We start from the raw sequence: 23,986 nt of genomic DNA, 5'->3' as shown, positions 1-23,986 counted from the left end.
TCCAATAGGGCGGAGGCGTTACCGCACCGCTTTAACAGTGGGGTGTCAGTGTTGCCCGGTCCAACAGGGCGGAGGCGTTACCGCACCGCTTTAACAGTAGGGTGTCAGTGTTGCCCGGTCCAATATGGGGCGCTGTGACCGAGAGCTGTCAGCCTGAGACAGAAAATAACAAAAGAGAAGAAGAAAAGCTTCCGGTCGGTAGATAGGGAACTTCAGGTTGTTTTCGTTGGACGTCGCTATTATTTCATGGTTTTTGTTGCTCCTGACGTCCCTCAGTCCAGTCTGAATGACTCTGGGGTGATTTGTGTGTGTTTACAGACTCGGAGGATTGTTTCCAGCCGGTGCTCGGAGCTGTCCGGGGGACACAGTGGGACCTCCCGGCTGCAGCACCATGAGCTCCTGGAGAGATGCTCCGAGGGTTGATGAGATGATTTCCCTCATCGTGGGTAACTTATCGTCGCACACCACGATGGACAGCCTCCGGCGAGTCTTTGGGGGTTACGGCCCCATCGGGGACATCCACATGCCCCAGGGCCGCCGCTTCGCCTTCGTCCGCTTCTTGAACAGACGCGACGCGGAGGAGGCGATGCAGGATCTGGACGGAGTGCGGCTGGACGGACGGACGCTCCGGGTGGACATGGCTCAGTACGACATCGGCCTCCTGTTACTAATAGTGCGGTACTCCAGGGAGTACACTGAAGCCTCAGGCCTCCATCATAATTCATATAGTTTAAGGACAGTGTTGGCATATGTGTGTTCCTGGTGATCATTGCAGGCAAGCTGGTGTTGTAGTCAAGACCATGTAATCCCAGACTGAGTCAAGACCAAGACCAGAGCACCCCGAGACAAGACCAAGACTTTATGGGTCAAGACCAAGAATTTAGGGGGCCGGGACTGATATAAGACCAAGGTTAGAGCATTCCAAAACCAAGACCTTGAAAAGGTGGATTCGAGACCAAGACGAGGGTACTCGAGTACTTCGACACTATTGAAAACTGCAATCTGAGGGCTAAAAATTCCTTATCACTGTGTCTATGACAGGAGTCTTCAAATATGGGCCTCGAGGGCTGGTGTCTTGCACGTTTTAGGTCTCTCCAAGCTTCAGCAAACCTCAGTCTAATGAGCTTGTAGAGACAGCCCAATTGCAAGCCCCTTATTGCATTCAGGTGTGTTGCAACTGGGAGAGACCTAAAACATGCAGGACACTGGCCCTCAAGGCCCGGAATTAAATACCCCTGGTCTATGTGCATTAGAACACTTTGAATGTTTCTGTTAATCAGTCTGACACAGTAATGCCGTCTCCTGACTCTTTGCAGCTGCAGTGTGAGACCAAGCAGGAGCTGCCCTCCTCCCCGAAGACGGACACGCTACTCCAGATCCAGATCCAGGTCCCGGTCCCGGTCCCGGTCCAGGTCCAGTTCCAGATCCAGGTCCAAATCCAAATCCAAATCCAAGTACTACAGTCCGTCCTCCAGAGGAGGATCGAAGTTTGAAAGCCAGCGCCAGTCGGCATCAAAGAGATGAAGTGAATCTTCATGCAGCAGTGACAGGCAGGTCTTAATATGATACCTTCTGAGAGTTTGTGGCTTGTAGAGCGGAATTAACTTTATTGATCCTTTTATATTAACTTTCTATTCACACAAACATTTCAACTGAAAACTTTTCTTGCTATTTTATTCCAGAAAGGTTTTGCATTTGCACAGCAACATTTTGAAAAGGATGTCGTATTCATATGGAAATAGCAGAAACACTTAAACCGCTATAGCTCGCATGTAAGGCCACTAGTGGGTGCTGCTGTTTGATTTAATAAGTAAACCACACACGAGAGCAACACGCTATAACAATAGGAGTACACAGACATTTATATGGACAGACATTGAAGTTGAATTGTTATTACGCTCACTGTCAACGATAAAACTTCCAGGTCCCAGGAGAATACGTACTGGGAGTCTTGACACTCTGTGTTCTTATTGTCCATAGCAACACCCAGACACCCTGCATTTATGAGTAACTGGTAAAGTTGCGGATGTCATTCAGTGTTTGCCGTGCAGTTGATATTGTACCTCTTTGATTTGGTTGCGAAATATGACGTTATATGTGATGTATATTTTTGTAAGAATTACAAATCAAAGAGGGTCCAGACTGCTTCAAATGTTACCTGATAATGATAATGCACTTATATCAAGTTTTTTTTAATTTGGTGCTCAAAGGTTAAAAACTATGTAAATCTTCCAGGTATATTTTCAGTGTTTCTGATGGTCACCGTGGACTCGTCGCCCCCTCGGCAGCGGTGTGTTCGGAGCAAATTGAGCAGGGTTGGGGCATATGGTTCTGGTTTCACCGTGACCAATGTCTCCGCCACAATGTCCCCCTGCAGGACATTTTACTGCCCTTCCCCTCATTTCACCTCAGTTCCCTCTATCTGATGAGTTTTGTTCCAATCTGTCAACACTGAGTCACAGACGAAGTTTCTGAGGCTCTTCTTTTCATCTAGTCTGTCACCATAGCGACCAATGTCAGCAGCTGATTGGCTGGTCTGTCCATGAGCACATTTCTGATGACCTGAGATTGGTCCGGGACCTCAGTTTGACAACCAGTGAGTGAAATTGTGAAATGGAGCTCGTTCAGTGAGTTTATCCTGACCCCTGGTTGTCTATTGATTGTCTATCCTGATTGAAAACATGATTCTTTAGAGATGAATTCTAATTTGCCAAGTTAGTAGAATATTCTTGTTATGCCGTTTCAAACCTGATTTAGACACAGAACAGTGACACAATATTAGTTCCAGCATCAAGCTTTCTTCTGTGAAACACCTTTTATAACAAAACGGTGAAGATGAAGAAATGTTCCTTGTATTTACATTCCTGAGTTTGATAGATAATCAGAGTGGTGTCTTCTTTAGCAGCTCACGGTCACGTTGAATCATCTGTGGGTCACAGAATAGATTACAGCCCTGCTTGTTCTTCTCATTCTGGGTGTTCGAACAGGACGTTTGTGCTCCATGCCTCAGCTTCCTGCTGGTGGGATGGTCATTTTTGTGTACATGATGTCATGTTGTTCCTTCAGCCTTGGGCTGATTATTTCATAGGACAAAAACCCTGAGAAAAAGATCTGTAACAGTATCTTCTGTTTTTTGAGAAATGTTTGTGTTTGATAAATCTGACAGGTCAGTTGATTTTAATAAAAAGGAAAAATGTACTCTGCTACTTTTCATGTCGAAGACGGTGTGTGTGTGTGTGTGTGTGTGTGTGTGTGTGTGCGCGCGCACCATCAACGCCACCAGAAAAAAATAATTTTAATGTTTCATTCAAATTATTCTAAAATCATTTTTACATTTCAGAATTTGTACTAAAATACGTTCACTTAGGTAAAGTTGCATCAAGACTTTTTTTCTAGTGTTTTCATGAATCTGTACTTCTACTCATGGAAAGATTGTGAGTACTTTTGTCTAACATTCGGTGTAGAGGTATGCCAACTGCTCCTGATAATTGTCTCATTATTTTTATTCTTTGATATTTTGACTTTAAGAAATGTTTTTCTGAAGAATTCAGTCTTTATTTTGGGGAATTTACACAACTTTCTGACTGTTTAAACGTCTACAGCTAACTTAAATGCAAAACAAATGACAGTTACAAAAATTTTAAGTCATATCATCGTCATCATGAAGTACATTTTTTAAAATTTTAAATCAAAGTGCTTCCCCACATGTCTAAGGTACATGGATTCTTTCCAGGACTTTCTCCGCAAAACTTAAATTAACTTAAATGTTCCATTGGCAGCACAGACTTTCACTTAGCAGCGTCAAACTTAAAAACAAGCATGGAATACAAAAAATATTACATTATTGAAAAAATTAAGTTTAAGTGCCTTTTTTCAAGCCATTGTTTTTCTTTTACATTTTTGGAACATAAGGGTTAACAATTGTCATATGATTAAAAAACTTCTGCTTTCGCGTCTACAGCCCCTTTATATCAACTTATTTCGCTTCGTTGTGCATTTAAATACATAAATATATTTTCTGATTTTATACTATTGGTAAGCAGCTGATGACTTTGTCTGGGTAAAATGTTTGTTGAAAAAGAAAAAAAAAGCTTTTTTTTCCCTTTATTATATTTCTTCTTTTAGTAACTCTTAAATGAACTATAACAAGGTAATTGTTGAGAAATAAAAGGGCAGAATATATATATATCTTCCCATCAAAGGATTTCGTTTGAATCCTGAAATAAATGTTAATAAATACCATTTAACAGATTATGGAGAAACTTAATGAAGTAAAATGAATATGTCAGATTGAAATGAAGAGCAAAGACCTTTGTGTTTTTGTTTTTTTTCTGTATTATTAAATAATCAAGATATTTATGGTGCCTTATTTATCAAAAAGACGAAATAATCCGTAATAAATCGCGCAATAAATTATAAACAACGTCATTCTTGTTTTGTAAGCATAAGAAACCCTCTGACGCGATGACGTTACCTTTCCTGGAACGTCTCGGACATAAAGCAGGGCGTGGTCGCCGGCGGCGGCGCGTCTGAACGTCAACAGCGTCATGACGTCAGCTTCGGGGCGGGGCTATAAAGACTTGCTTTTGCAGCCGTCCGGAGCTCGACCATCTCCATTTTGTGTGAGCCTCCGGAGCAGACCGTCGTCCTCTCCCCGTGAAACCCGCGACACCCCGAAACCACACGAAACCTGTAAAAGTTAGCCGACGAACCGCTCGCTAACCAAGTTATTATCCGAAAGGAAAGCAAATCTTATCGTATGTCCGGTATCCAGAACCTCAATTCTTTTGGTGAGTGATCGGCGCAGGGTGGGGGAAGGGCGAGGGGCCAACTAGCACTGCTAAAAATCGGGCGGGTTTATTTTTTTTAGAACTGTCGCATCAAATCGTAGTTTCTTGTGTTGATTGTTCTCCAAAGTATTTAGCCATTAGAAAATCACGTGTGGTGGTTAAATACGTGTTTCGTAGAGACGTGGCAGTTCCGAAGCAGTGATTTCAGTGAGCTAGCAGGCCTCTGCTAACGTGAACGCGGCCGCCATTAGGCCCGATGTCGGCTACTGGTTCCGGCGTGTTAGCTCATTCTTCAGATTTGACCGCACCCGCTGAAGATTTTTCAGCCCCCCCATTCCTCCTCGGATCGCCATTTTCCCCCTCAGTTATCCCCTCCACAGTGCTGGCTGAGTGAGTTGCCGAGAGGGAAAGTGTCTGCCATGACGCTGCTGTTTATTGGCTGATCGCGGGCTTAGTGCGGCTCATGGAGCCGTATATTTAGCGCCGACGTCTGCGCAGTTCACCTGAAACACGAGCCTGCCAAAGAAAAGATAAGAGGCCTCGGGAAAATCTGTTTACTCTGCTTCAGATGGGGCGGGATGGCGCTAAATGTAATTTTTCACACGTATGGAAGGTTGTTGTGAAGATTAATGGGAATGCCTTAAATTTGTTTTATTCGATTTGGAATAGTCCTGTTGACGGTTTGCCATTTCCCTGGTAAACACATCTCTCGTAGATCACTTTAAAGGATGTGCAGTTTAAAATTATACCAAGAGATTTAGTTGCTTTCTTCTTCCAAATATTGGACAACTCAAATATTGACCCAATTTTTGATGGCAATGTTTCGGAGCCTTCCATAGAGGAGGTTGCATAAAAGTATGATTACATCATGCTAACACTGTAATATGGTCCATTAAAAGCACATAAGTTTTAAATCTGTTAAGTATACATGGTTGGGTTTATTGATGCAGTGGTTGCCTAGACTCTAGAGGCTAGAGAAGTTGGCTTGGGATCAGAAGTTAGGGGGTTCAAATCTCATGGTGGACAGGTCACCACTGGGGGTCTCCGATCAAGACCTTTGACCCCCATCAGCTACCTGGAACCACTTAAAGTGGCTGCCCTCTGTATCCTATAAATAGGATGTCTAAATTCCCAAAGATGTTTAATAAAGTGACTCGATTTGTATGCATTTGCCCAACATAATTGGAAGTGTTTTAATTAATTTTTTCCATAACCTTGATGCATCATGTGATCTGCCACACTTGCACACAGTTCTGTGACTTAGTGCATGTCAGGCCGGGTGATCTGGGGTGTGTTAGTCTGGCCTATTTTTTGTGGATATGTTTATTAAAACATGTTAACTTTTTTTTTTCTTTTTCCCCTCCCATGTGCAGACCCCTTTGCTGATGCAAGTAAGGGTGATGACCGCCTCCCAGCCGGGACAGAGGACTACATCCACATAAGAATCCAACAGCGGAACGGCAGGAAGACCCTCACCACTGTCCAGGGCATCTCCGCCGACTATGACAAGAAGAAGCTAGTCAAGGCCTTCAAGAAGGTACCGCTGCCGGGCATAGGAGGTTCATGTAGGAACGACAAAATAAGGACTTGGTTCGTTTGTGTCATGTGCATCTTAAAAATTCCAAGTTCTAGTCCTGTAGCCATGAGTAGAAACAATGTCGTTTGATAAGTGGCACACTATAAAGCTTTGCCTTCAACTTTTTATAATTTAAGAAGTGTGAAAGGTTTTCTCACCTTTTAGCTACTTTCAACTATTTAGCATTACAAATACCGAAATTATCGATGGAGTTAAACAATTGGGGCTGTTGAATGTCAGTAAAATAACTCCTGGAGACTCACAACTTGTAGAGACTGCAGTCTCCTATAATCTCGCTGTGTAAGCCGAGGTTAGATTATTGGGAGGATTAAAATGCTGAGTCATGGTTGGCTTGTTGTGTTAAATAAAGTCAGACCTGTTCATCGTGCAAATATTTCCACTTAGTTTGACACACGTAGGAGTGTGTCAAACATAAGGACATTAACATAAACTGTTTTGTGCTGCTGAGGTAAGCAACCTGACAGAGGAGCCTCCATGTTTTTATCCCGACGGTGGCAGAATGAGGCACTCGAGTGTCCAAACGGGAGATTCAGGTCCTCATACTGTTTGACGACAATGACTAACGCTGATGGCAACAAGATGCTATTGAAGACTTCTTTATCTCAAATTCATTACTATTCTTTAAATGCGTTCACACCACACCCAAACATTTAAACCATCTCCTGAAGTTAAATATCCTAATGACTGATCAACAGCCATTGGTTGACCCACCAACCTTTGGCTTTGACCAGGGGTGTCGAACTAATTTTACTTCAGTGCAATTTGATCTCGGGTAGGCCAGACCAGTAAATGATAACATTTTGATCTATGAATAACTAGAACTCTCAATCTGTTGTGGTGCGAAGTATTGAAATATCATTACGACTCTTTTCTAAATGCACAACAAACCTGGAATTTGAATTTTACAACTTATCAATCACAGTGGATATTTAATAAACTGTTTACATCTTCAATGCCATTAAACATTTGGCCATATGTGGTTGGAACTCAAATATAGAGATATATCGGAATAACAAATTATAATTGTCGACACATTGCTACACCTGCAGTAACCCCGATCACCTGAACTGATTCGCCACATAATGCAAACCCTTGTGCGCCCCGGGTGGTCAAATAAATACATTGCAGTCAATGTCATAATTTCTCACATCTGAAAAATTGCATCTTGTTGGCAATTCTGGTCCATGGGCCGGATATTTGACACCCCTGACTTAGAAGATTTGTACCATATTACCCGGTCTCATACAGAACCAGAACTTTATGCAGAAAAGAGCCTAAGCAGGCCATGTTCTGACTGATCTTTAATGATGTTTTGGGACTCAGACTGTTTCTCTTTGGCCTCCACAGAAGTTTGCCTGCAATGGGACAGTGATTGAGCACCCAGAGTATGGTGAAGTGATCCAGCTTCAGGGAGACCAGCGCAAGAATATCTGCCAGTTCCTCATCGATGTGAGTATCCACGCCGCCGCACGGAGAGCCCCGGGGGTCAGAGGTCGTCCCCGCTGACTGGCGTCTTGTTTGTGTCTCCGCAGATCGACCTGGCCAAGGAGGAGCAGCTCAAAGTCCACGGCTTTTAGAAGCTGCTCGCAGCCCTCTCCTCTCCTCCTGCTCTCCTGGAAGGCCATTAAACCCCCCCCCCCCCTCCTCCTCCTCCTATGTGCTGCTGTTGCTCCTCCCACCCCCCCTCCCCCCTCTGCAGCTCCTCTTAGCTAACACGTGAATTACCTCTCAAACAAACATGGGACTCTGTAACTCCGCCGACTCCCGACCACACCAGGGGGCGCGCGCGCTCTCACAGAGACACGCCACCGCAGCTCCACACACCATCAGGGACGAGTGGTGATGATCCCCCACACACACACTTCCTCCTTCCATGCCCCCCCTCCCTCCCGCCCTTTGTTTATCTCCTTTTTATTTTTTAGGTCTTGTGCCACAGTAAGGAGGCACCGTTTCATGTAACGTTTTTTGTTTTGTACTTCAATAAAACGATGAGTCTCCGTACGCTGGAGTGGCGTGGTGTCCTGGGGAACGGGGGCGGAGGGGGTGTCAACGGTGTTTACCGCCAAGGAGGAGACGCACAGGCTGTCGGAGGGAAGGTTTTAAGTTGTTTACCTCCCCTCATTCTGCCCGGGTCATTGTTGTTTGAGTTGGTCTCCGGCCGATCGGTTTGTTTTTGGCAGTTTTTGACCTCTTTGTTGCCAGTTTTAAGTATTGTCGGTGGTGTGAGCGAGGTCTGTGACGCCGGCCAAGTCGGCTCGCGGTCGGACGCGTCCCCCGCCGGTTTGGAGACGGCAGTTGCATGTTAAGAGAATCCGAGTTTATGGAGACGTGTCCCGCTCCGGTGCTCCTCCGGCTCTTCTGTAAATCTGCCACCGAAACCCTCGCTGTCGTCATGGACACTTCAAGTCTAATTTTCCTGCAATGCAATAATTTATGAACAAGTTAGCGATGCTGATACAGTAACAATGGAAGCCATGGCCAGTTCACACTGTGCTCACTGTGACTGCGGGTGGTCCAGAGTCTGTTTTGCAAATTTTTCTCATTTGGTTCAATAAAATTCCTGCAGTTTAAGTTTCTCTCGTGTGAGTGATTTCACTTTACACCATATTGACATTGTTTTTTCATTTGTACTGTGGTGAGGCTGGTCACTGCGCATTTCTTCTCCAATGAAGATGACTGGAAAAAAAACTATTTCAGAGTGACTATGAACAAAATGTATATTGCAAATACAAATTACATACTGCTAAATCTTGTGCTGGCTTTTAAAAATTAGGAATGTTGAGTCTACATGTGACCTGCAAGTGTGGACATCTTCGTACTGGTTAGCTGTAAGGCCCAATTTGACTTTTAAGTTTACACCTGGCATAAACATAAAACACAAAGTACCTGACCTAGAGAGTGAACGCCACTGGGCTCCTCACGAAGGGCCAGCAGAGACTACTACACTTTCTGAGGCTGTTGAGGAAGAACAACCACTTCCTACTGCTATACCATGGAATGTACTTGTGTATGTGAGTGACGAGGATCTGTTTTTATGCCTTTGTTTTCTGTATTTTAACAGTTGACACTTTTCAATGTTGCACTGCCGACAATGACAAAGATTCTATACTTTTCAATTCTATTTGCTTGCTTGTAGTGCGCGTCAAGTCAGCTTTTTATATATATATATATATAGCATATTGGACAAATAAAAGTACTTTACAATTGAAATGAAAAACAAGTGTGAACAGGCATCTTGTCGCATATGACTACATGTGCTTTGTAGTGTAAATAACGCATCCCAGGACCGTGGCGTAGCCGGAAGCTACGTCACGGTCAAATGCATGGACGTCATCAGCTCGCGTCGTGTTTTCCTGTGAACGAATGCGTCGCTCCGCGGTTTGTCTTTCCAAATATCCTATATTCTAACAATGGAAAAAGACGTCCGTGCCTGGGGGTCTGCGGAGACGCGGTGCCTCATAGCGGCCTGGGCCGAGGACACTGTCCAGCGTAAACTGGGTGACTCGTATCGCAACCGGGCCGTTTTTGAAGACATCGCCAAAATAATGGAGGACAACGGCTACGGTCGAAGCTGGCTGCAATGCCAGAGGAAAATAAAGCATCTGAAGATGTTGTACAGGAAGGCCAAGGACAACAAGAACAACTCGGGAGCGGCAAGGATATCGTGTCCGTTTTTCGAGGAGTTGGACGGGGTGCTGCGTGACCGGCCAGCGTTCTGTCCCGGGGAGGGCGAAATCTTGGACTCTGCGGACTCGACGTGTGTCGAGGCGACTGTGGACACTGCTGACGGGGAGCACGAGCACGAGCACACATCTCCTGCACGTGCCGAAGGTACGCTGTGTTGCAGTGGTGGAATGATTGCCAGAAGTAAAATTTTCTATTATAGAATTTAACTTAAGTGCAAGTAAAAGCACCAGTCATAGAAATTCACTCAAGTAAAAGTAATTAGTAGTTCATTTAAAATGTAGATTGGGCGGTCCTGAGGTGCGCAAGAAGATAAATCTCAAAGTAATTGTCTTTTAATGACAAGAACAACTTTACAAATTAAATTGCAATGGCAGTGAAACTGTACATCTGTACTGTCAAGTCCATTATTTGTCACAACCAACAATTATACATAGTATAATGGGCAGTTCAATTGTTTAAGTACTTGTTCCGCACCAAAACAACAGTTTTTATGGGATGGAAGAATATAAATAAAAATCTAGAACACACATAATGAAAATAACAAACAAAATAGCACACTATATGACATTAATAACAATAATAAAAAAAGAAAATTAAGGCGAACGAAAGATAAAAGAAAAAGATGAGTAAATAAAATAAATAACTGCTGTCGAACCCAAGTGAAGAGGAAGATGGGAAATGGTCATCAGGGACAAAAAACCTGCTGATAAGAGAGGAAATCGATCATCAGGGACGACGAGAACAGTGGGAAACAATGTAGATAGAAAGAACCAGCAAATGGCGGTAATGCATCTTTATGGATGCAAACTGCCATTAAACCCAAAATAAGAAGATAAATAACTTATAAATATGGTAAATAATAATAAATAACTCAAAATGGTTCACCCTCGCAAGTGCTGTGACTTCCCCTGAAAGACCCAAAGAAGACCAACCTCTAGTCTCAGGTACCATCGCTGTGTTTTTAAGACAGAAACGACATTCTTTGATATGAAACTGTGCTCTACCTGTCAAATTAATAGTGTAGTGATCACGGTGCCACGGTGTTCCTATTTGGGTATGTCAAAATAAAAGCTTGTTATTCACTGTTGGCATAACAGGACATCTGTATTGTTAAGTGACGGGCTTACACATTGCTTGACAAATGAGTATATCTAGAGCGGAATTCTGTACTACTTTTATAAAAATGTACTCAAGTAGAAATATTGAGTTTCAAAACCACTTAAAAAGGTAAGTCCACAAAACACTACTCAATTACAGTAGCGTGAGTAAATGTAATTGTTTACTTTCCACCTCTGTTGTAATGTAACGTTCATAAGGACACTGCAGTCGCACAGCGTGGTGAAAAGTTTGAGAACCCGAATGCTGATGTTTGTCTGTGTTTAGGTTCTGATCGTGCGTTGGAGGTGGAGCTAGCGGCTCCGGCTCCGGCTCCCGAGAGGAGAAAAAGGCCGGCAGAGCGACCAACTGGAACAAGAAAGAAGAAGTCGCGCTTTGAGGTGACGCTGGAGTCCTTCATCAAGGCCCTCAGTCAGTGCCCAGAAGACCCCACGTTGCTGCAGATGCAGAAGGCTCAGCACCAACACGAAAAGGAGCTTTTCGGGATGATGATGAATCAAATAGCGACCCTCGCAGCCGCCCAGCATTGCCCCGGACACACGTCGCCATGCTGCCGGCCGGCGCCGACGCCTCAGCCTGACCCGGCTACTGAGCCGTCGTTTGAACAGTACAGCGATCAGCCACACTGCAGCGCAGCCGTGTCCCCTCATCCCTCCGAGTCTCCTCTCTCCTCCGAGTCCCTTCTTTCCTCCGTGTCCCAACTTGACTCTATACCTTCATTCATAACCTCACCAGGTTTAGGGCCCCAGTCCGACGACACGCTGCAGCAATGACGTGTGCATTGTTCTCAGTATATCTTTTTTTTTTTTTGGCAACGTGACCAACCATTCTAACTTTACTTTGATACCTAGAGTGTTGTTTTGACTTAGTTGAGGCACAAATAAAAAAAAATCTTTGTAAAGAGCTTCATTGACCTTGCTGACTCTGTTTCGCAACTATCAATATGTGCGTTATTACTTTTGCCAAAAGTGACAAAGTTTTGCTGGGATACAAAACTGAACTACTACACACATTTAATCCTCACAGTTGAATTTGCTGGGACGGGATTGTAAAAGCTTATAAAGTCGTACCTGGAAGTGATTCTGTTCCGTTTCTCAGAATACAACTTTTTTTTTTTAATTGGAAATGTTGAATGAAAGACAAAAGCTTTTAACAAAAATACAATGCACGTTGTCACTGCGGTAAGCCATGAAAAGTATCGACTGATCTAATCGTTCTGTCTGGAGAAGTACTCCACGAGGGCCTGTCTCACGGCAGCTGGTTGCTCTTGCTCATCCGTCGGGACGTCGGGTTCACTCACTGAGACGAGTTCCTCAACATCCTGCAACCACGCGTCCATGAAGTCATCCCCGTTCTGGGCACACAGGTTGTGCAGGACACAGCAGCAGCTGACAATAGTGGGGGCCTTGGAGATGTCGACGTCCACCCTCTTCAGTAGGCACCGCCACCTTCCCTTCAGTTGCCCAAAGGCACAGTCCACTGTTGCCCGTGCGCGGCTCAGTCTGCAGTTGAAGCGTCTCTGCTCTGTGGTGAGACGTCCGTCGTCCTGGTATCCCGTCATCAGCCAGCTCAGCAGAGGATACGCGGGATCTCCAAGCAGCATCAGGGGCACCTGCGTCGACTCAATCGTTTGCGTATCCTACACGGAAAGACAAAGAAATTTTATTTTTAAATCGACAAATCAAAACATATCACATGAAGACTGAGCTTGTGTTTTTTTGTTTTTTGTTTTTTTTAAAGTGGCTCACCGGCGGGAAAAGGTCGCCGCTCTCTGCCAGCTCAAACAAGGTGGAGTTTCGAAGCACGGTGGCGTCATGGACGCTGCCAGCCCACCCCACGTTGATGTTGATAAATCTGGAGATGGGGAAAAAAATACACCAACACAAGTACGAGTCCTTACTGGGACTTGCTCACACGACAGTACAAGAAACATATAGCAAGGGGAAGTGGGATATATATTACTCACCGGGAGAGATGATCCACTACAGCTTGCAATATAATGGAGTAGCTTCCTTTGCAGTTGTAGTAGTCGCTGGCATTGCTGCTGGGAGGAGACACTGGGATGTGAGACACATCCACTGCTCCGCAGCACTGAGGGAAACCCCAGCTCTCCTCGAACCCATCCACGATCTCCTGCAGCTTTTCCCCCTTAGGCAGACTGATGAAGTGGCCTTGCAATGTCCTTATGGCAAAGCACACCTCCCAAACGCAGTTGTGCACGGTCGCCTTACCGATTCCAAACAACTCGGACAGCGTGCTGCAGCTGGCGCCAGTCGCGAGGTACCAAACGGCCACCGCGACCCTCTTCTCCAGCGGAACACAGTCGCGTAAATGCGTTTGCTTTGTTTCCAAATGAGGGCGAAGTTTGCCGCAGAGGACATCAAAAGTGGCACGTCGCATACGGAAATGTGTGCGCCACTGGTCGTCGGTGAAGGTCCGGAGCACGACCGTGTCCCACCAGTGCTGGGATCGAGGGCGAACCCATATCGCTCTGCGGGGAGTCGCGGTTATCACAGCGGCGGCGAAATACGCCGCTTTTCTGACCGTAATCCGCCTTTGTCTCCGCCTGTGGTGAATTGCACGTTGCAACTGACTCCGGCCTGCCATTTGCAATATTTGGAACAGGCCGAACATCTGAAGTAGCTCTAGAAACGTCTCCATTATTTTTAGCTTGCCTTGATAAAAACAAACCCATCCATGAGCTGGGGACCAACGTCATCACTGCGCGCCGGGCCCTTGTACCTTTAAGGGGAAATGACGCGTCATAATAATAGCCGACCTCTTTCTTTTTTTCAATTTAACGATTTATAAAAAAAACATTTCAAACAACACAACAACAAAAACACACAGTAATTGATGTACAACAACAAGTCATTGGAAGATTGTAAATGTACTTTAATGAAGTTGAAAATCACAAACATGGTTTATTCCAAAATCAACACAGTCAATAAAAACATTATCATTAGGGAATTATTCACATTTACATCCCTAATAAACGAAACAAAGATAAAGAGCAGTGAAAAAGTTTAAATAAGCAATTTAGGTTGTATATAACATTTAAAAAAATCTAAACTAAATAATTATCAAAAATTTGTTTTTATGTCCAAAGCTCGCGAAAAACTGCGGGAAGATTTCCCATACAAAGCGGATGGGCGAGGCACCACTGTCTGTTGCCAGGAAGACGCTGGGATCACAGGGGAGGCCGAGAGACGCATCCTCTGGACTTTTCTACTTTGTTTTCTCCTTCGCCTTTTAGGCCCCTTCCGGTGATCCGTCCGTTTCCATGGTAACGCAGCTACTGTCATGGCGTCCGCCTGCGTTTGATTTGATGGCGGATTCAGACGCTTTGTTACTGTTCGTTTGTGTCTTTTTTATGAAGCTGTAAAAGCGGACTTCTCTCCGGATGGTTCCGTGTTGGTTCCGATTCGTTTGGTTCTGCTCCGGCGGAGTGGCGAGGTACAGCTCCGTGTATCTAATTCATATAAAAAACAAAACATTTTTTTTTTTTTAGGTAAATACTGGTATTTTATTTCGGAATGGATGAACGAAAACATCAAAAACACAAACTGAATGTTTTGTAAAACCATAGCCTTCCTTGAATCTCCTCTACACTCACTGAATGTTGTTTAAACAACTATGTAAACGATCTGTGAACACTGGTATTTTACTAACATTAAAAAAAGACAAGATACTGCTTCAAACATTTCCTGATCACTGTATAATCTGCTGCAAAGAGATGGGATCGATAAAGAGAAATAAAACCAGATCAGACAAATACACAATGATAGAAAAGTCCACGATCATTGAAAACATGTTTGTCTGTTTCTTTCACAGCTGATGACTCCTTTTAAAAAAGAAAAAGAAAAGAAACAATGGAGGTAAAGCAAAGTATTTTTGCTTGGTTGATATCTCCTCTCTTCCTCCTACTGTTCCTCCTCTAGCATCTCCTGATCTTCTCTCTTCCTCCTTCACCTCCTCCAGTTTCCTTCATGATAAAACTGAGCCAGAGTAAAGACTATAAAAAGAAGGGACTCTGCTTGATGTCAACTGTGTCTCCTTCACTTGCAGCCGGTCTGGCAGCTGTCCATCCCCTTGCCGGCGGTTCTGATCATCACAGTGAGCCTGTACATGATAGTCCTGGGGATCGGTTTCTGGATCAGATACTGTTTGCAGGTTGGCACTCTTATTTCCTCCCTGCAGCCCCTCACCGTGTCACATAAACCGCTTCAGCTGGTGAAATCCACCTCTGAACCCGGATGGATGTATGGATGGATGAAGATGTGTGTGTCTCTGTCTCCTAAAAGGACAAGTGCTCTGCAGACTGCTGTGACTGCTGCCCCAACATCTCCGTGTGCGAGCAGTGCTTCAGACTGGCTGAGATGTGCGACTGCAGGATCCCGACAGTCGGCGCCCTCCTGCCTACATCCTGTCCCACTCCTTCTGTGAGTAAACTATATCTTGTCTCCCTGTGAGCGAGTGAACTCCACCCTGTTTCCTTCCTGTGAGCCTCTTGTCCTGCTGTCTCCTCCCCACAGTGTCCCCGGTGGGACTGCGCCTGCACCTGCCAGCCTCCGGAGTGTGAGTCCTGTAACTGCCTCTGCTTTGAGATCCGCATCAAGTAGAGGCGGGAGGAGAGGAGGGACATTTGATTACATCTCCTCACTACTGAAGGTGTTCCTTTTTATATTTCACACTTTTTATTCTCTCAGAGTTTACACAGTGAGAGAGGAGTCTCCTTTCTTCGACTCCTGTCGGAGTGAGAATCACCTCCTCGTTGCCAGGATGTTGTGGTGCCTTATTTTTTTTTTATCGTGTAAATAACAGGAGAGTCTTTTGTGTTTCTACGTGCGGTTTCATTTTAGATGATCCAAACTATTCTAGAATATTAACTTTTTCATTTTGCAGTTTTGTAGAGATACAAAACATCTTAGTATGAACGAGTTGAATGTTTATTTAATGTAAAGCCAAAGCGCAAAATGTGCCGGGATGGAATGGAATGGTTCGACCTAGCGTACCCAGGCCCAAATCTGTTGCGCGTTTCCACCGCAGAGGGTGCGGTCAAAATGTAGGTGGGATTGTGAGCGCTGCAGATATGTGACGTTGCAACAGTCGTGTTACGACCCAAAAAAGGGGGAGGGAACATATTTCAGGACACGAGAGACAAAGGCATCGTTTTTACACAGGTAGTTTATGTTTCCTTGATTTTTTTTCTTACTAAGAGAGAGTACATGAGCAGCGTACCCACAAAGGCCTCGTCCACCTGTCTCAAAAAACAAACAAACAGGTCACAGGAGAAGTTCCACTTAAAGATGGGCGAGAGATCAACCCAATCAACAGTCGGCTGCGTTCCTCCTTATCGGACCCGCTCGGTAGTGCTAGGTACCCTGACGGAAGGGTGACGAAAAATCATAACCCTTTGGTACTGTTATTCTGGTACCATCCACAACTTTTGTCAGTGGGAACGCACGAAAACCTGAACTGTACCAAACCATACCGAACTGTACCAAACCGTACCGAACTGTACCGAACCGTACCGAACCGTACTGGCACATTTTGTTCCAGTGGAAACCGGGCTTAACAAGATAAAAGCTGATGTTGATATAAAATCGGGCATTTTTAAACTCATTTATAGATTAAAGCTTTTTATATTATGAATCTGAATTGTTAAACATCACAGATTAGATCATGATGATGAAAGGAAATAATGCCAAAAATGGAAGAAGTGTTCTTTTTTCATTGAAAGACATATCATGTAAATGTAATAAAAACAACTTAAAATGGTGAAAATAAAGGCTGTGGTGAACCTTGCGTGTGACAGTTAGTTTAAATAAGCCAGTACCTCACCTTTCATTACGTGTTTGAGATCTCTGTTTGCTATGTAGTTTGATATCTTAATTTGTTTAAAGACTTGTAGAGAATGTGTGATTTCATCAATCTGAGAATTATTATTCAGCTGCTACGTTGTGTGACATGAATTTATAAAGTCTGTTTGAGTTTGACTCCATGATGAAGATCTGGGGTGATGAGTCTAAGCAAAGAATTAGGACAAATATTTGGATATGAACTCCCTCTGAGCTGTTTGGTATTATATCTTTGTGAAATCCCAAAAAAGGAATCGGTTGCAAATCAACTGGTTCGAGCAAGAAAGAAGAAATCTTAATGGAAAAGCGAACACATACTCAAAGAAGCATACATTTTTGAAAATTAATGGAAGCAACTCTAATTCAACACTTTCTCCGTCAGTTATTGAGATTATATGTGTCGCCTCCATATTATACGAAAAGAAAATATTGATGTCTTGAGAATCGTCCCCACAGTCGTTTCCTCTACGAATCTACATGTTAAAGATTCTCAACGTCAATAGTCAATTTCCATAATTACCAAACATTGAAGCCATAGAGCTGCTCCTCCTCTGAGCTTTTTAACTTCAACATGTCTGATAGGTAGGGTTTTCGAGTCGTTGTAGTCACAGTTTATATTTAATTCTCACCACTAGAGGGAGCTCACATTGCAGCACAGTTTGAGGCTCAGCAGGCGAAGAAGATGTAGGCAGAAAACGTGGAAGTTTTGTTTGTGAGAAAAATAATGTTCTATTGTAATTGTTTGGGACGCACAAGTATGGCTTTCTCTAGGTAAACAAACACACACACACACGCAACATGTACTTAGTTTTATTTTTTTTGATTGAATTAAATCATCTTCAGTATAAATGTACATTTCACCGATTCAGGAAACAATCAACAGTCAATATTCTCATTTAATTTAGTGAAGCTTATACATTTACAGGATTATTTTACGTCCCCTGTAAAGACATCTACCTCCCGAACAACAATCGTATGTCACAGAGCGACGGAACAAAGTCGCTCTGTGACATACGATTGTTGTTCGGGAGGTAGCAGGTCTCTGATGAGGTAGACGATGGACGGGTGGATCTTCGTCACCCTGTTCTTGAGGTAGACGTCTCCTCACGTCCATCACGTCACTTTGCTAAAGACCCACTGCTCCGTCTCGGGAGAGTAAAAGTTAGAAAAATAGAGTTTTCACACAGATTCTTTCTGCACTGATTAACAATTAAAATCTCCATCTAAAAATAAACATCAGCTTATAACTCCTTCATTAGAAAAATAATCTTTCAGGGAAAGTGCAGCTCAGAGGAGCCACCGCCAGCAAGACCAGCTTGTTCACATAAGACGGTAGCAGTGGTTCCTAACCTATCCCTGACGGACCTCGACTCAACGACCGCCGCTCTTACCGAACATTAGTTCCTTCAAAAAGTCGCAGCGTTACTGAAAACGCCTTTAAATAATAACTTCTTAAACCTCTTAGAGTTTAACAGTGAATCACTTGATGAATATTTACTGTGATGCTGTTTCACGACACAAAACCTTTCACGTTTTTGATAAATGTTAGAGATAAAATGTGAGCAGTCTGATTTTCATACGAAAACTCATAAACTACAGATTCGGTTGAAGTAAATATGACACACGATAAAAAAAGTACCACCTCCGGTCAGAATCCCAAAGCTACACTTTGATTAACAAATAATGGGGAAAAAATTTAAATGCAGACGAATGCAGCTCTCAGGTTGGATGGAATCGCAGTGCTTTCTGGTTGAGTTGATGTTAGAGAGAACATGGAGTCCTGAAAGGTTCAGACCCTTCAGATCAATGGATCCGGTTGGATGGCCGTAGTGTCTCTCACATTCCTTTGTTTAAGTCACTTCATGTAAATGAGGCTGGACGTCCCTACAAAAACAGCTGGAGACTCGTGACGAGAACCAGGAGGTTGAAGAGGACGGAGAAAATGGAGCCAGCATGAGCGGCGGCGCCCCCGCTGGCGCTCGGAGACAAAAACGTGCCCAGGTTCTGTATCAGAAAGCTGTTGAAGCGGTTGACTCTGTCAAAGACCATCACCGTGTCGGCTCGAACGGCCCTGGAGCTGTTGCCTTGAGGGGTTAACACGGCGGCCTGAAACCACGAGCCACTCTGCTGGCACATCAACGGACCACCGACGTCGCCCTGAATAAGAAAACACACACTTCGAATTCTCAGGTCCTTTTTAGAGAAAAAAACTTTCATTTACGTGAGGTACAAGTCATGACAACTCAGTTTACGGTCGTCCACTCTGACCCGTTGAAGCATGAACTCGACCACACCTCTGAAGGTGTTTCTGTGCTTCTGCACCAGCATGTCAGCTGCAGATCCTTTAAATCCTGACTGCTGTGAGCCTCCGTGGATCAGACTGGTTAGTCCTGTACATCCCGCAGAGGCCTAATGTTGAAAATCTGGATGCTAAGTCAAACACCTCAAACCATTTCTGTTTCTTGATTAGTCTCAGATCTGTCCAAATGTAGTCCAAGATCAGTACCGAGCCAGTCTACAATGTGTCCACAAATTTTTCACAAACTAGTCCAAAAATATATGCAAAACCAGTCCATCAGAGTGTAGAAGGTCTGAAACTCGTCTGTGTGTCAGAGGCCTTCATACTGCTGAGACAGTCCTAACAGAGATTGGTCTCTTGCCTGATGACACTCTGACACTTTGATGGAGATGGACGTACCTTTGGAAGATGACCTACCTGGTCTACCAACTGAGTCAATACAGTGTCTGGGGGACTTCATTTTTATTTTTCATTTCACGATTTAAAACTACAATCATAGTAATAGTTTACCTGCTCCTGGGTGAAGCTGGAGGTACAGATGTTGTCAGCGGAGGATGCGTTCCCACAGTTGGCCACTGCAGTCTGGATCTCCTGTAGAACTTCCTCAGCTGAAGAAGAAGAGGAAGAAGAAACTGTAATGTGTAGGTGAATGACCTCCACCGGTATGGATCACATGCTCCCTCAGAGCAGGCGACATCAAGCAGAGTCACTGTCCGGACTCACCTCCTCCTCGCCCCGAGTTCCAGCCGGCAGCCCAGCAGGTGCTTCCCACAGCAAAGGTGCGGCCATCATCCAGGCAGATGGGCTGGATGTAGTTGGTCAGGGTGGGCTGGGTGGACAGACCCAGCAGCGCCACGTTGGAGCTGCTCAGGCTGCTCAGAGTGATGTTTGCCACGTTCAGCGTCACCTCAAAGGGGTTGGAGCCGCTCTGCTGCAGTCGACCCAACACCACGGTCCACTCGGAAGCCACCGTGGAGCTGAGGGACACGAGACACCGCCGTGAGTGGAATATCTCAAGAGAGACTGAACGCACTTCCATGAAGGTTGAAACCCTCTGATTCACCTCGAGAAGCAGCCGGCGTCGCTCATCACGGTGTTCTCGGACACTAGAGTTCCACCGCACACGTGCGCCCCGTTCCTCTGCAGGCTCGCCATCCATGGCCAAATGCCGGCTGAGGCCACCGAGCCCCCCCCGCCAATACGAGAGTTCAATGGGGCCTGACCGCACACCACCGCTGGACGGGATCGACAGAGAGCGAATTAATTGTTTTGGGGAAAGGAACCCAACTTGACTCAAACTTTCAGCTCTATCAAACAGGTGAAGTCCTGATCGGTAAATGTCCTGTTGGTGTAGATATGTGTAATTGTCTCTCTGTTGGTCCTGTGGTGTGATGATGGAGTATCGAAGATAGATGGACGGATGGATTATTAAACTTAGAATGACATAATCTGAGATCCAAACACTGAAGACATTTTCCTAATTGAGACAAGCTAATTCAGTTGAAGTGAACTTGCATGTAATACAGAAGAGTTGAAGTAGATATAAGCTCACGTGGGGGTGTAGTGGTAGTAGGGGTGGTGGTTGCTGGAGGTGGGAGGCCTGTACAAGTGACGCTCAGGTCACTGTCGGTCCCCGTGGATGTGAAGGTGACGTAGCCCGGTTGGTTGCTGGAGATTTGATTGTTGATCCAGCTCATGTAGCGGGACACTCGGGCGTACACTCCTGGGAAATCAGGTCTGGCACAACCGATTCCAAAACTCACAACTCCTATTTTGATCCAAACATCCCCTTGCTTGCTCACCAGTGGACCTCCTGAATCCCCCTGATGGAGCAGAAACATGAGGGGTCAGTGAGGGCGGGGGCCTGCACCGGAGAAACACTCCAGAATGAAACGGTCTGGTCAACATTTACCTGACAGGCGTCCCTCCCTGCTTCTCCAGCACAAATCATGTTGTCTGTGATGCGACCCACTCCATAGTTACAATTACACTGTCTGTTCCCGACAGCCGGCACCTCCACCTCCATCAGGTCATTAGAAACAGAACCTAAAACAACACAAAGTCGGATCAATAAGCAACACGTTAACAAGCAGTCAGTAACAGTCACCTAAAGAATTGCTCCTTCACTAACAACCAAAACAAAGTGCTGGAATTACATAATGCCTCTCAGTTTTGAAATCTTAAAGGAGTCATATTATCCAGCATTTCAACACTTTCACATGGTCTCCTTGGTCCAAAAAAAATTGCGTTCAAAGTTTATTGCCCCAAATCCAGACTCACTACACATGCCAATCTTAGGAAGAGGATGAAGGAATTCTTCACTTGGCACCATGTGCCAGAACAGAGCTGCCCAATTGTGGGAGGAGTCAAAGGGAGGGGCCTACCTTGATTGGGATTGCAGCCCTGAGCCCTGGGGTCGACCCAGGACCAACTGTAGGGATGATCTTTAGGCTGTCCAGGGGTTGACTTATGGTCGTCCCATAGAGGAGCCAGAGGATGGGCCTCTTAACTTTTCACACACTGAAGTAACTGCGTTTTACATCTGACCCACCGTCCTCTCTTAATGTGCCCCAGCCGGTGACCCAGGTGCTGACGCCGGTGTGGACGGAGCTGTCTGAGGCCGCCAGGCAGACGGGCACAATGTAGTCGGTGAAGGTCACCGGTGAGGAGAGCCTGAGCAGGGCGATGTCGTTGTCACTGGTCTCTGTGATGTAGTTGGGGTGACTTATGATCTCTGAGACCCTCCGAGAAACCTCGTTGGGGTTTGGCCCGCTTTGACTCTGACGACCCAGGTACACCGTTATCTGGTCGGCTGTGGTGCTGAGAGTCACAGAGGAAACAGAAACCATTTGTAGAACTCCTGACTGTCAGCCTCTCAATGTTTTCATGCGTAATTAGTTTTGGAGATGTCTGGAACTGAGTCTACGCACCTCCCGAAGCAGTGAGCGGCGCTCAGCACCCACTGATTGTTAATGAGGGATCCTCCACAGAAGTGGCTCCCAGACCTGAGCAGACTGACCTGCCAGGGCCAGCTGCCTTCAGGGGCCACCTGTCCTCCAACGATCCTGGTGTTTCGAGGTGCTCTGCCACACACTGAACACACATAAAAACAAGAAGTGAGGGACTGTAAGTCAGCAGACATTAGGTCAAAACCTTTGAATAGACCCAACATCAAAGTGGCGCCATCAACTTTCATGTGGTGTGAGACTTCAGCAATTCAAGATGACTCAAGTTTGACAGACTTCCAATGGCATTTCTCCATGAAACGCACCGTTTAATGTATATGATATAATAAAGTATATTGTAATGATATTGTGTGTGAAGGTAAAGAAGCTGTGACTTACCAGATAGTTGCGACGCAGACTCTGAAAACACAAAAGAACCAACAGACTTGAAACAGCAATTGTATAAGTGCTTGTATTCCTGTGCTGAGTTCAATGTCTGTGGCAACAGTGGGATTTTCCTTTTTCCCATCAGACTGGTTTTACTGCCTGTGTAGTCTCTATGACAGTGGTCATACAAATTAGGCCTTCACTGTTTACTGACGCTGTGTGTGTGTGTGTGTGTGTGTGTGTGTGTGTGTGTGTGTGTGTGTGTGTGTGTGTGTGTGTGTGTGTGTGTGTGTGTGTGTGTGTGTGTGTGTGTGTGTACAGACTGTGCCTGATTTTAAACAAACAAACAAACACCCAATTGGAGGCCAATGTTAGTGTATTTACTTTCAATAATTGTGGTGTAACAAAGAGTCTTTAAACTGAATTTAAACTGTTAATTATAAAATGTTCACATCAATGAGTTCAGACTTATTGTTTGCAAAATTCTTGTGTTACACAAGCAGAATCCAATACAATGTAGTACAAATAGAGAACAATAGCGGCTTCACAGTATGTTGAGAAAAGAAATCAGTGGTATGAAAAGTGAAGTGTGGTTAAATGGTATGAATATGTGTAATGTGGTGTATCATGGGGAGTGTTTGAATCCTCTGTGACGCATCTTGGCCAGATCACGTAAAGTGACGAACCCATAGTGTATTTTATAAAGTCCAGTCACACTGTTATTCTTTAGGTTTATTTAGTACAATCTGCCCCCTCATTCAGAACTTTAATGTCTTTAAAAGGATGTAGTATCGGTGGCGTTCAAAACTCACATTTTTGGTACATTTCCAAACCCGCTTGAATGAATTTATGACATTGAATCAGAATTGGTTTTTCACAAGTATCTGTACTTCTACTTGAAATAAAGAATAAAATTACTTCAGGCTGATCTGATGCAGCGGTGAGTTTAACAGCCTCATAATTTCTTTAAAAACAAAAAAAGGCAGCCGCCAACAGAAAGACAGTTAGAAAAATAAGTAGTTGCTTTAAAAAAAGCACGCACACACACACACACACACACACACACACACACACACACACACACACACACACACACACACACACACACACACACACACACACACACACACACACACACACACACACACACACACCCGTGAGGTAATGATCCAGGTATGGAGATGCAGTCTTACCTGGAATCAGCAGAGTCAGCACCGCTGTCACACACATCACTCTGTAGGAAACCATGACTGGAAAGCTCAGCCCTGCGTCTGCTGCAGAATAAATAAGCTTCTAGAATCCGC

At 44.7% G+C, this 23,986-nt stretch overlaps 6 protein-coding genes across 16 annotated transcripts; 4 read left to right on the top strand and 2 right to left on the bottom strand.

The window, feature by feature from the left end:
• Nucleotides 1–47: 47 nt before the first annotated feature.
• Nucleotides 48–3,218, top strand: srsf2b (serine and arginine rich splicing factor 2b). Of its 9 annotated transcripts, XR_013936293.1 has the most exons (5): nt 177–216; nt 319–645; nt 776–910; nt 1,317–1,550; nt 2,236–3,218. XR_013936293.1 is itself a non-coding variant. In XM_080487390.1 (4 exons), the coding sequence occupies exons 2-3, from the start codon at nt 392–394 to the stop codon at nt 1,522–1,524; spliced, it is 462 nt and encodes a 153-aa protein (XP_080343516.1). In that variant the 5' UTR covers nt 48–194; nt 319–391; the 3' UTR covers nt 1,525–1,550; nt 2,236–3,217. The 9 variants fall into 9 exon arrangements, 6 of the variants coding, with proteins under 6 accessions (XP_080343516.1, XP_080343512.1, XP_080343515.1 ...); XM_080487390.1 differs by lacking the exon at nt 776–910 and having other exon boundaries at nt 48–194; nt 2,236–3,217; XR_013936295.1 differs by lacking the exon at nt 776–910 and having other exon boundaries at nt 115–194; nt 319–673; nt 2,236–3,205.
• A 1,380-nt stretch (nt 3,219–4,598) lies between these two features.
• On the top strand, nt 4,599–8,388 carry eif1 (eukaryotic translation initiation factor 1). Its single transcript, XM_080487397.1, has 4 exons — nt 4,599–4,790; nt 6,164–6,327; nt 7,735–7,836; nt 7,920–8,388. Exons 1-4 carry the CDS (start codon nt 4,760–4,762, stop codon nt 7,962–7,964), a joined length of 342 nt encoding a protein of 113 aa, XP_080343523.1. The 5' UTR covers nt 4,599–4,759; the 3' UTR covers nt 7,965–8,388.
• A 1,331-nt stretch (nt 8,389–9,719) lies between these two features.
• Nucleotides 9,720–12,269, top strand: LOC308124416 (uncharacterized protein). Its single transcript, XM_080487378.1, has 2 exons — nt 9,720–10,218; nt 11,458–12,269. The coding sequence occupies exons 1-2, from the start codon at nt 9,798–9,800 to the stop codon at nt 11,961–11,963; spliced, it is 927 nt and encodes a 308-aa protein (XP_080343504.1). The 5' UTR covers nt 9,720–9,797; the 3' UTR covers nt 11,964–12,269.
• On the bottom strand, nt 12,001–13,917 carry LOC308124408 (uncharacterized protein). The gene is made up of 3 exons (XM_080487366.1): nt 13,157–13,917; nt 12,939–13,044; nt 12,001–12,829 (listed from the first exon to the last, which is right to left on the bottom strand). Exons 1-3 carry the CDS (start codon nt 13,849–13,851, stop codon nt 12,398–12,400), a joined length of 1,233 nt encoding a protein of 410 aa, XP_080343492.1. The 5' UTR covers nt 13,852–13,917; the 3' UTR covers nt 12,001–12,397.
• Nucleotides 13,918–14,359: 442 nt separating this feature from the next.
• Nucleotides 14,360–17,039, top strand: LOC308124425 (uncharacterized protein). Of its 2 annotated transcripts, none has more exons than XM_080487398.1 (5): nt 14,360–14,646; nt 15,025–15,068; nt 15,259–15,363; nt 15,495–15,632; nt 15,726–17,039. In XM_080487398.1, exons 2-5 carry the CDS (start codon nt 15,063–15,065, stop codon nt 15,810–15,812), a joined length of 336 nt encoding a protein of 111 aa, XP_080343524.1. In that variant the 5' UTR covers nt 14,360–14,646; nt 15,025–15,062; the 3' UTR covers nt 15,813–17,039. The 2 variants fall into 2 exon arrangements, with proteins under 2 accessions (XP_080343524.1, XP_080343525.1); XM_080487399.1 differs by having other exon boundaries at nt 14,479–14,701; nt 15,726–16,998.
• Nucleotides 17,040–17,845: 806 nt separating this feature from the next.
• On the bottom strand, nt 17,846–23,986 carry LOC308124393 (polyserase-2-like). 2 transcript variants are annotated; one of them, XR_013936291.1, is made up of 11 exons: nt 23,876–23,986; nt 22,695–22,715; nt 22,281–22,443; nt 21,902–22,170; nt 21,263–21,396; nt 20,903–21,173; nt 20,414–20,585; nt 20,074–20,327; nt 19,861–19,958; nt 18,417–19,208; nt 17,846–18,008 (listed from the first exon to the last, which is right to left on the bottom strand). XR_013936291.1 is itself a non-coding variant. In XM_080487345.1 (10 exons), exons 1-10 carry the CDS (start codon nt 23,928–23,930, stop codon nt 18,936–18,938), a joined length of 1,710 nt encoding a protein of 569 aa, XP_080343471.1. In that variant the 5' UTR covers nt 23,931–23,986; the 3' UTR covers nt 17,846–18,935. The 2 variants fall into 2 exon arrangements, 1 of the variants encoding a protein (XP_080343471.1); XM_080487345.1 differs by having other exon boundaries at nt 17,846–19,208.

This window comes from Lipophrys pholis (assembly GCF_963383615.2).
Source record: "Lipophrys pholis genome assembly, chromosome: 19".
NCBI classification, from domain to species: Eukaryota; Metazoa; Chordata; class Actinopteri; order Blenniiformes; family Blenniidae; genus Lipophrys; species Lipophrys pholis.
Note: the sequence above shows the minus strand (reverse complement) of the source record. Positions and strands in the feature narration are given on the sequence as shown.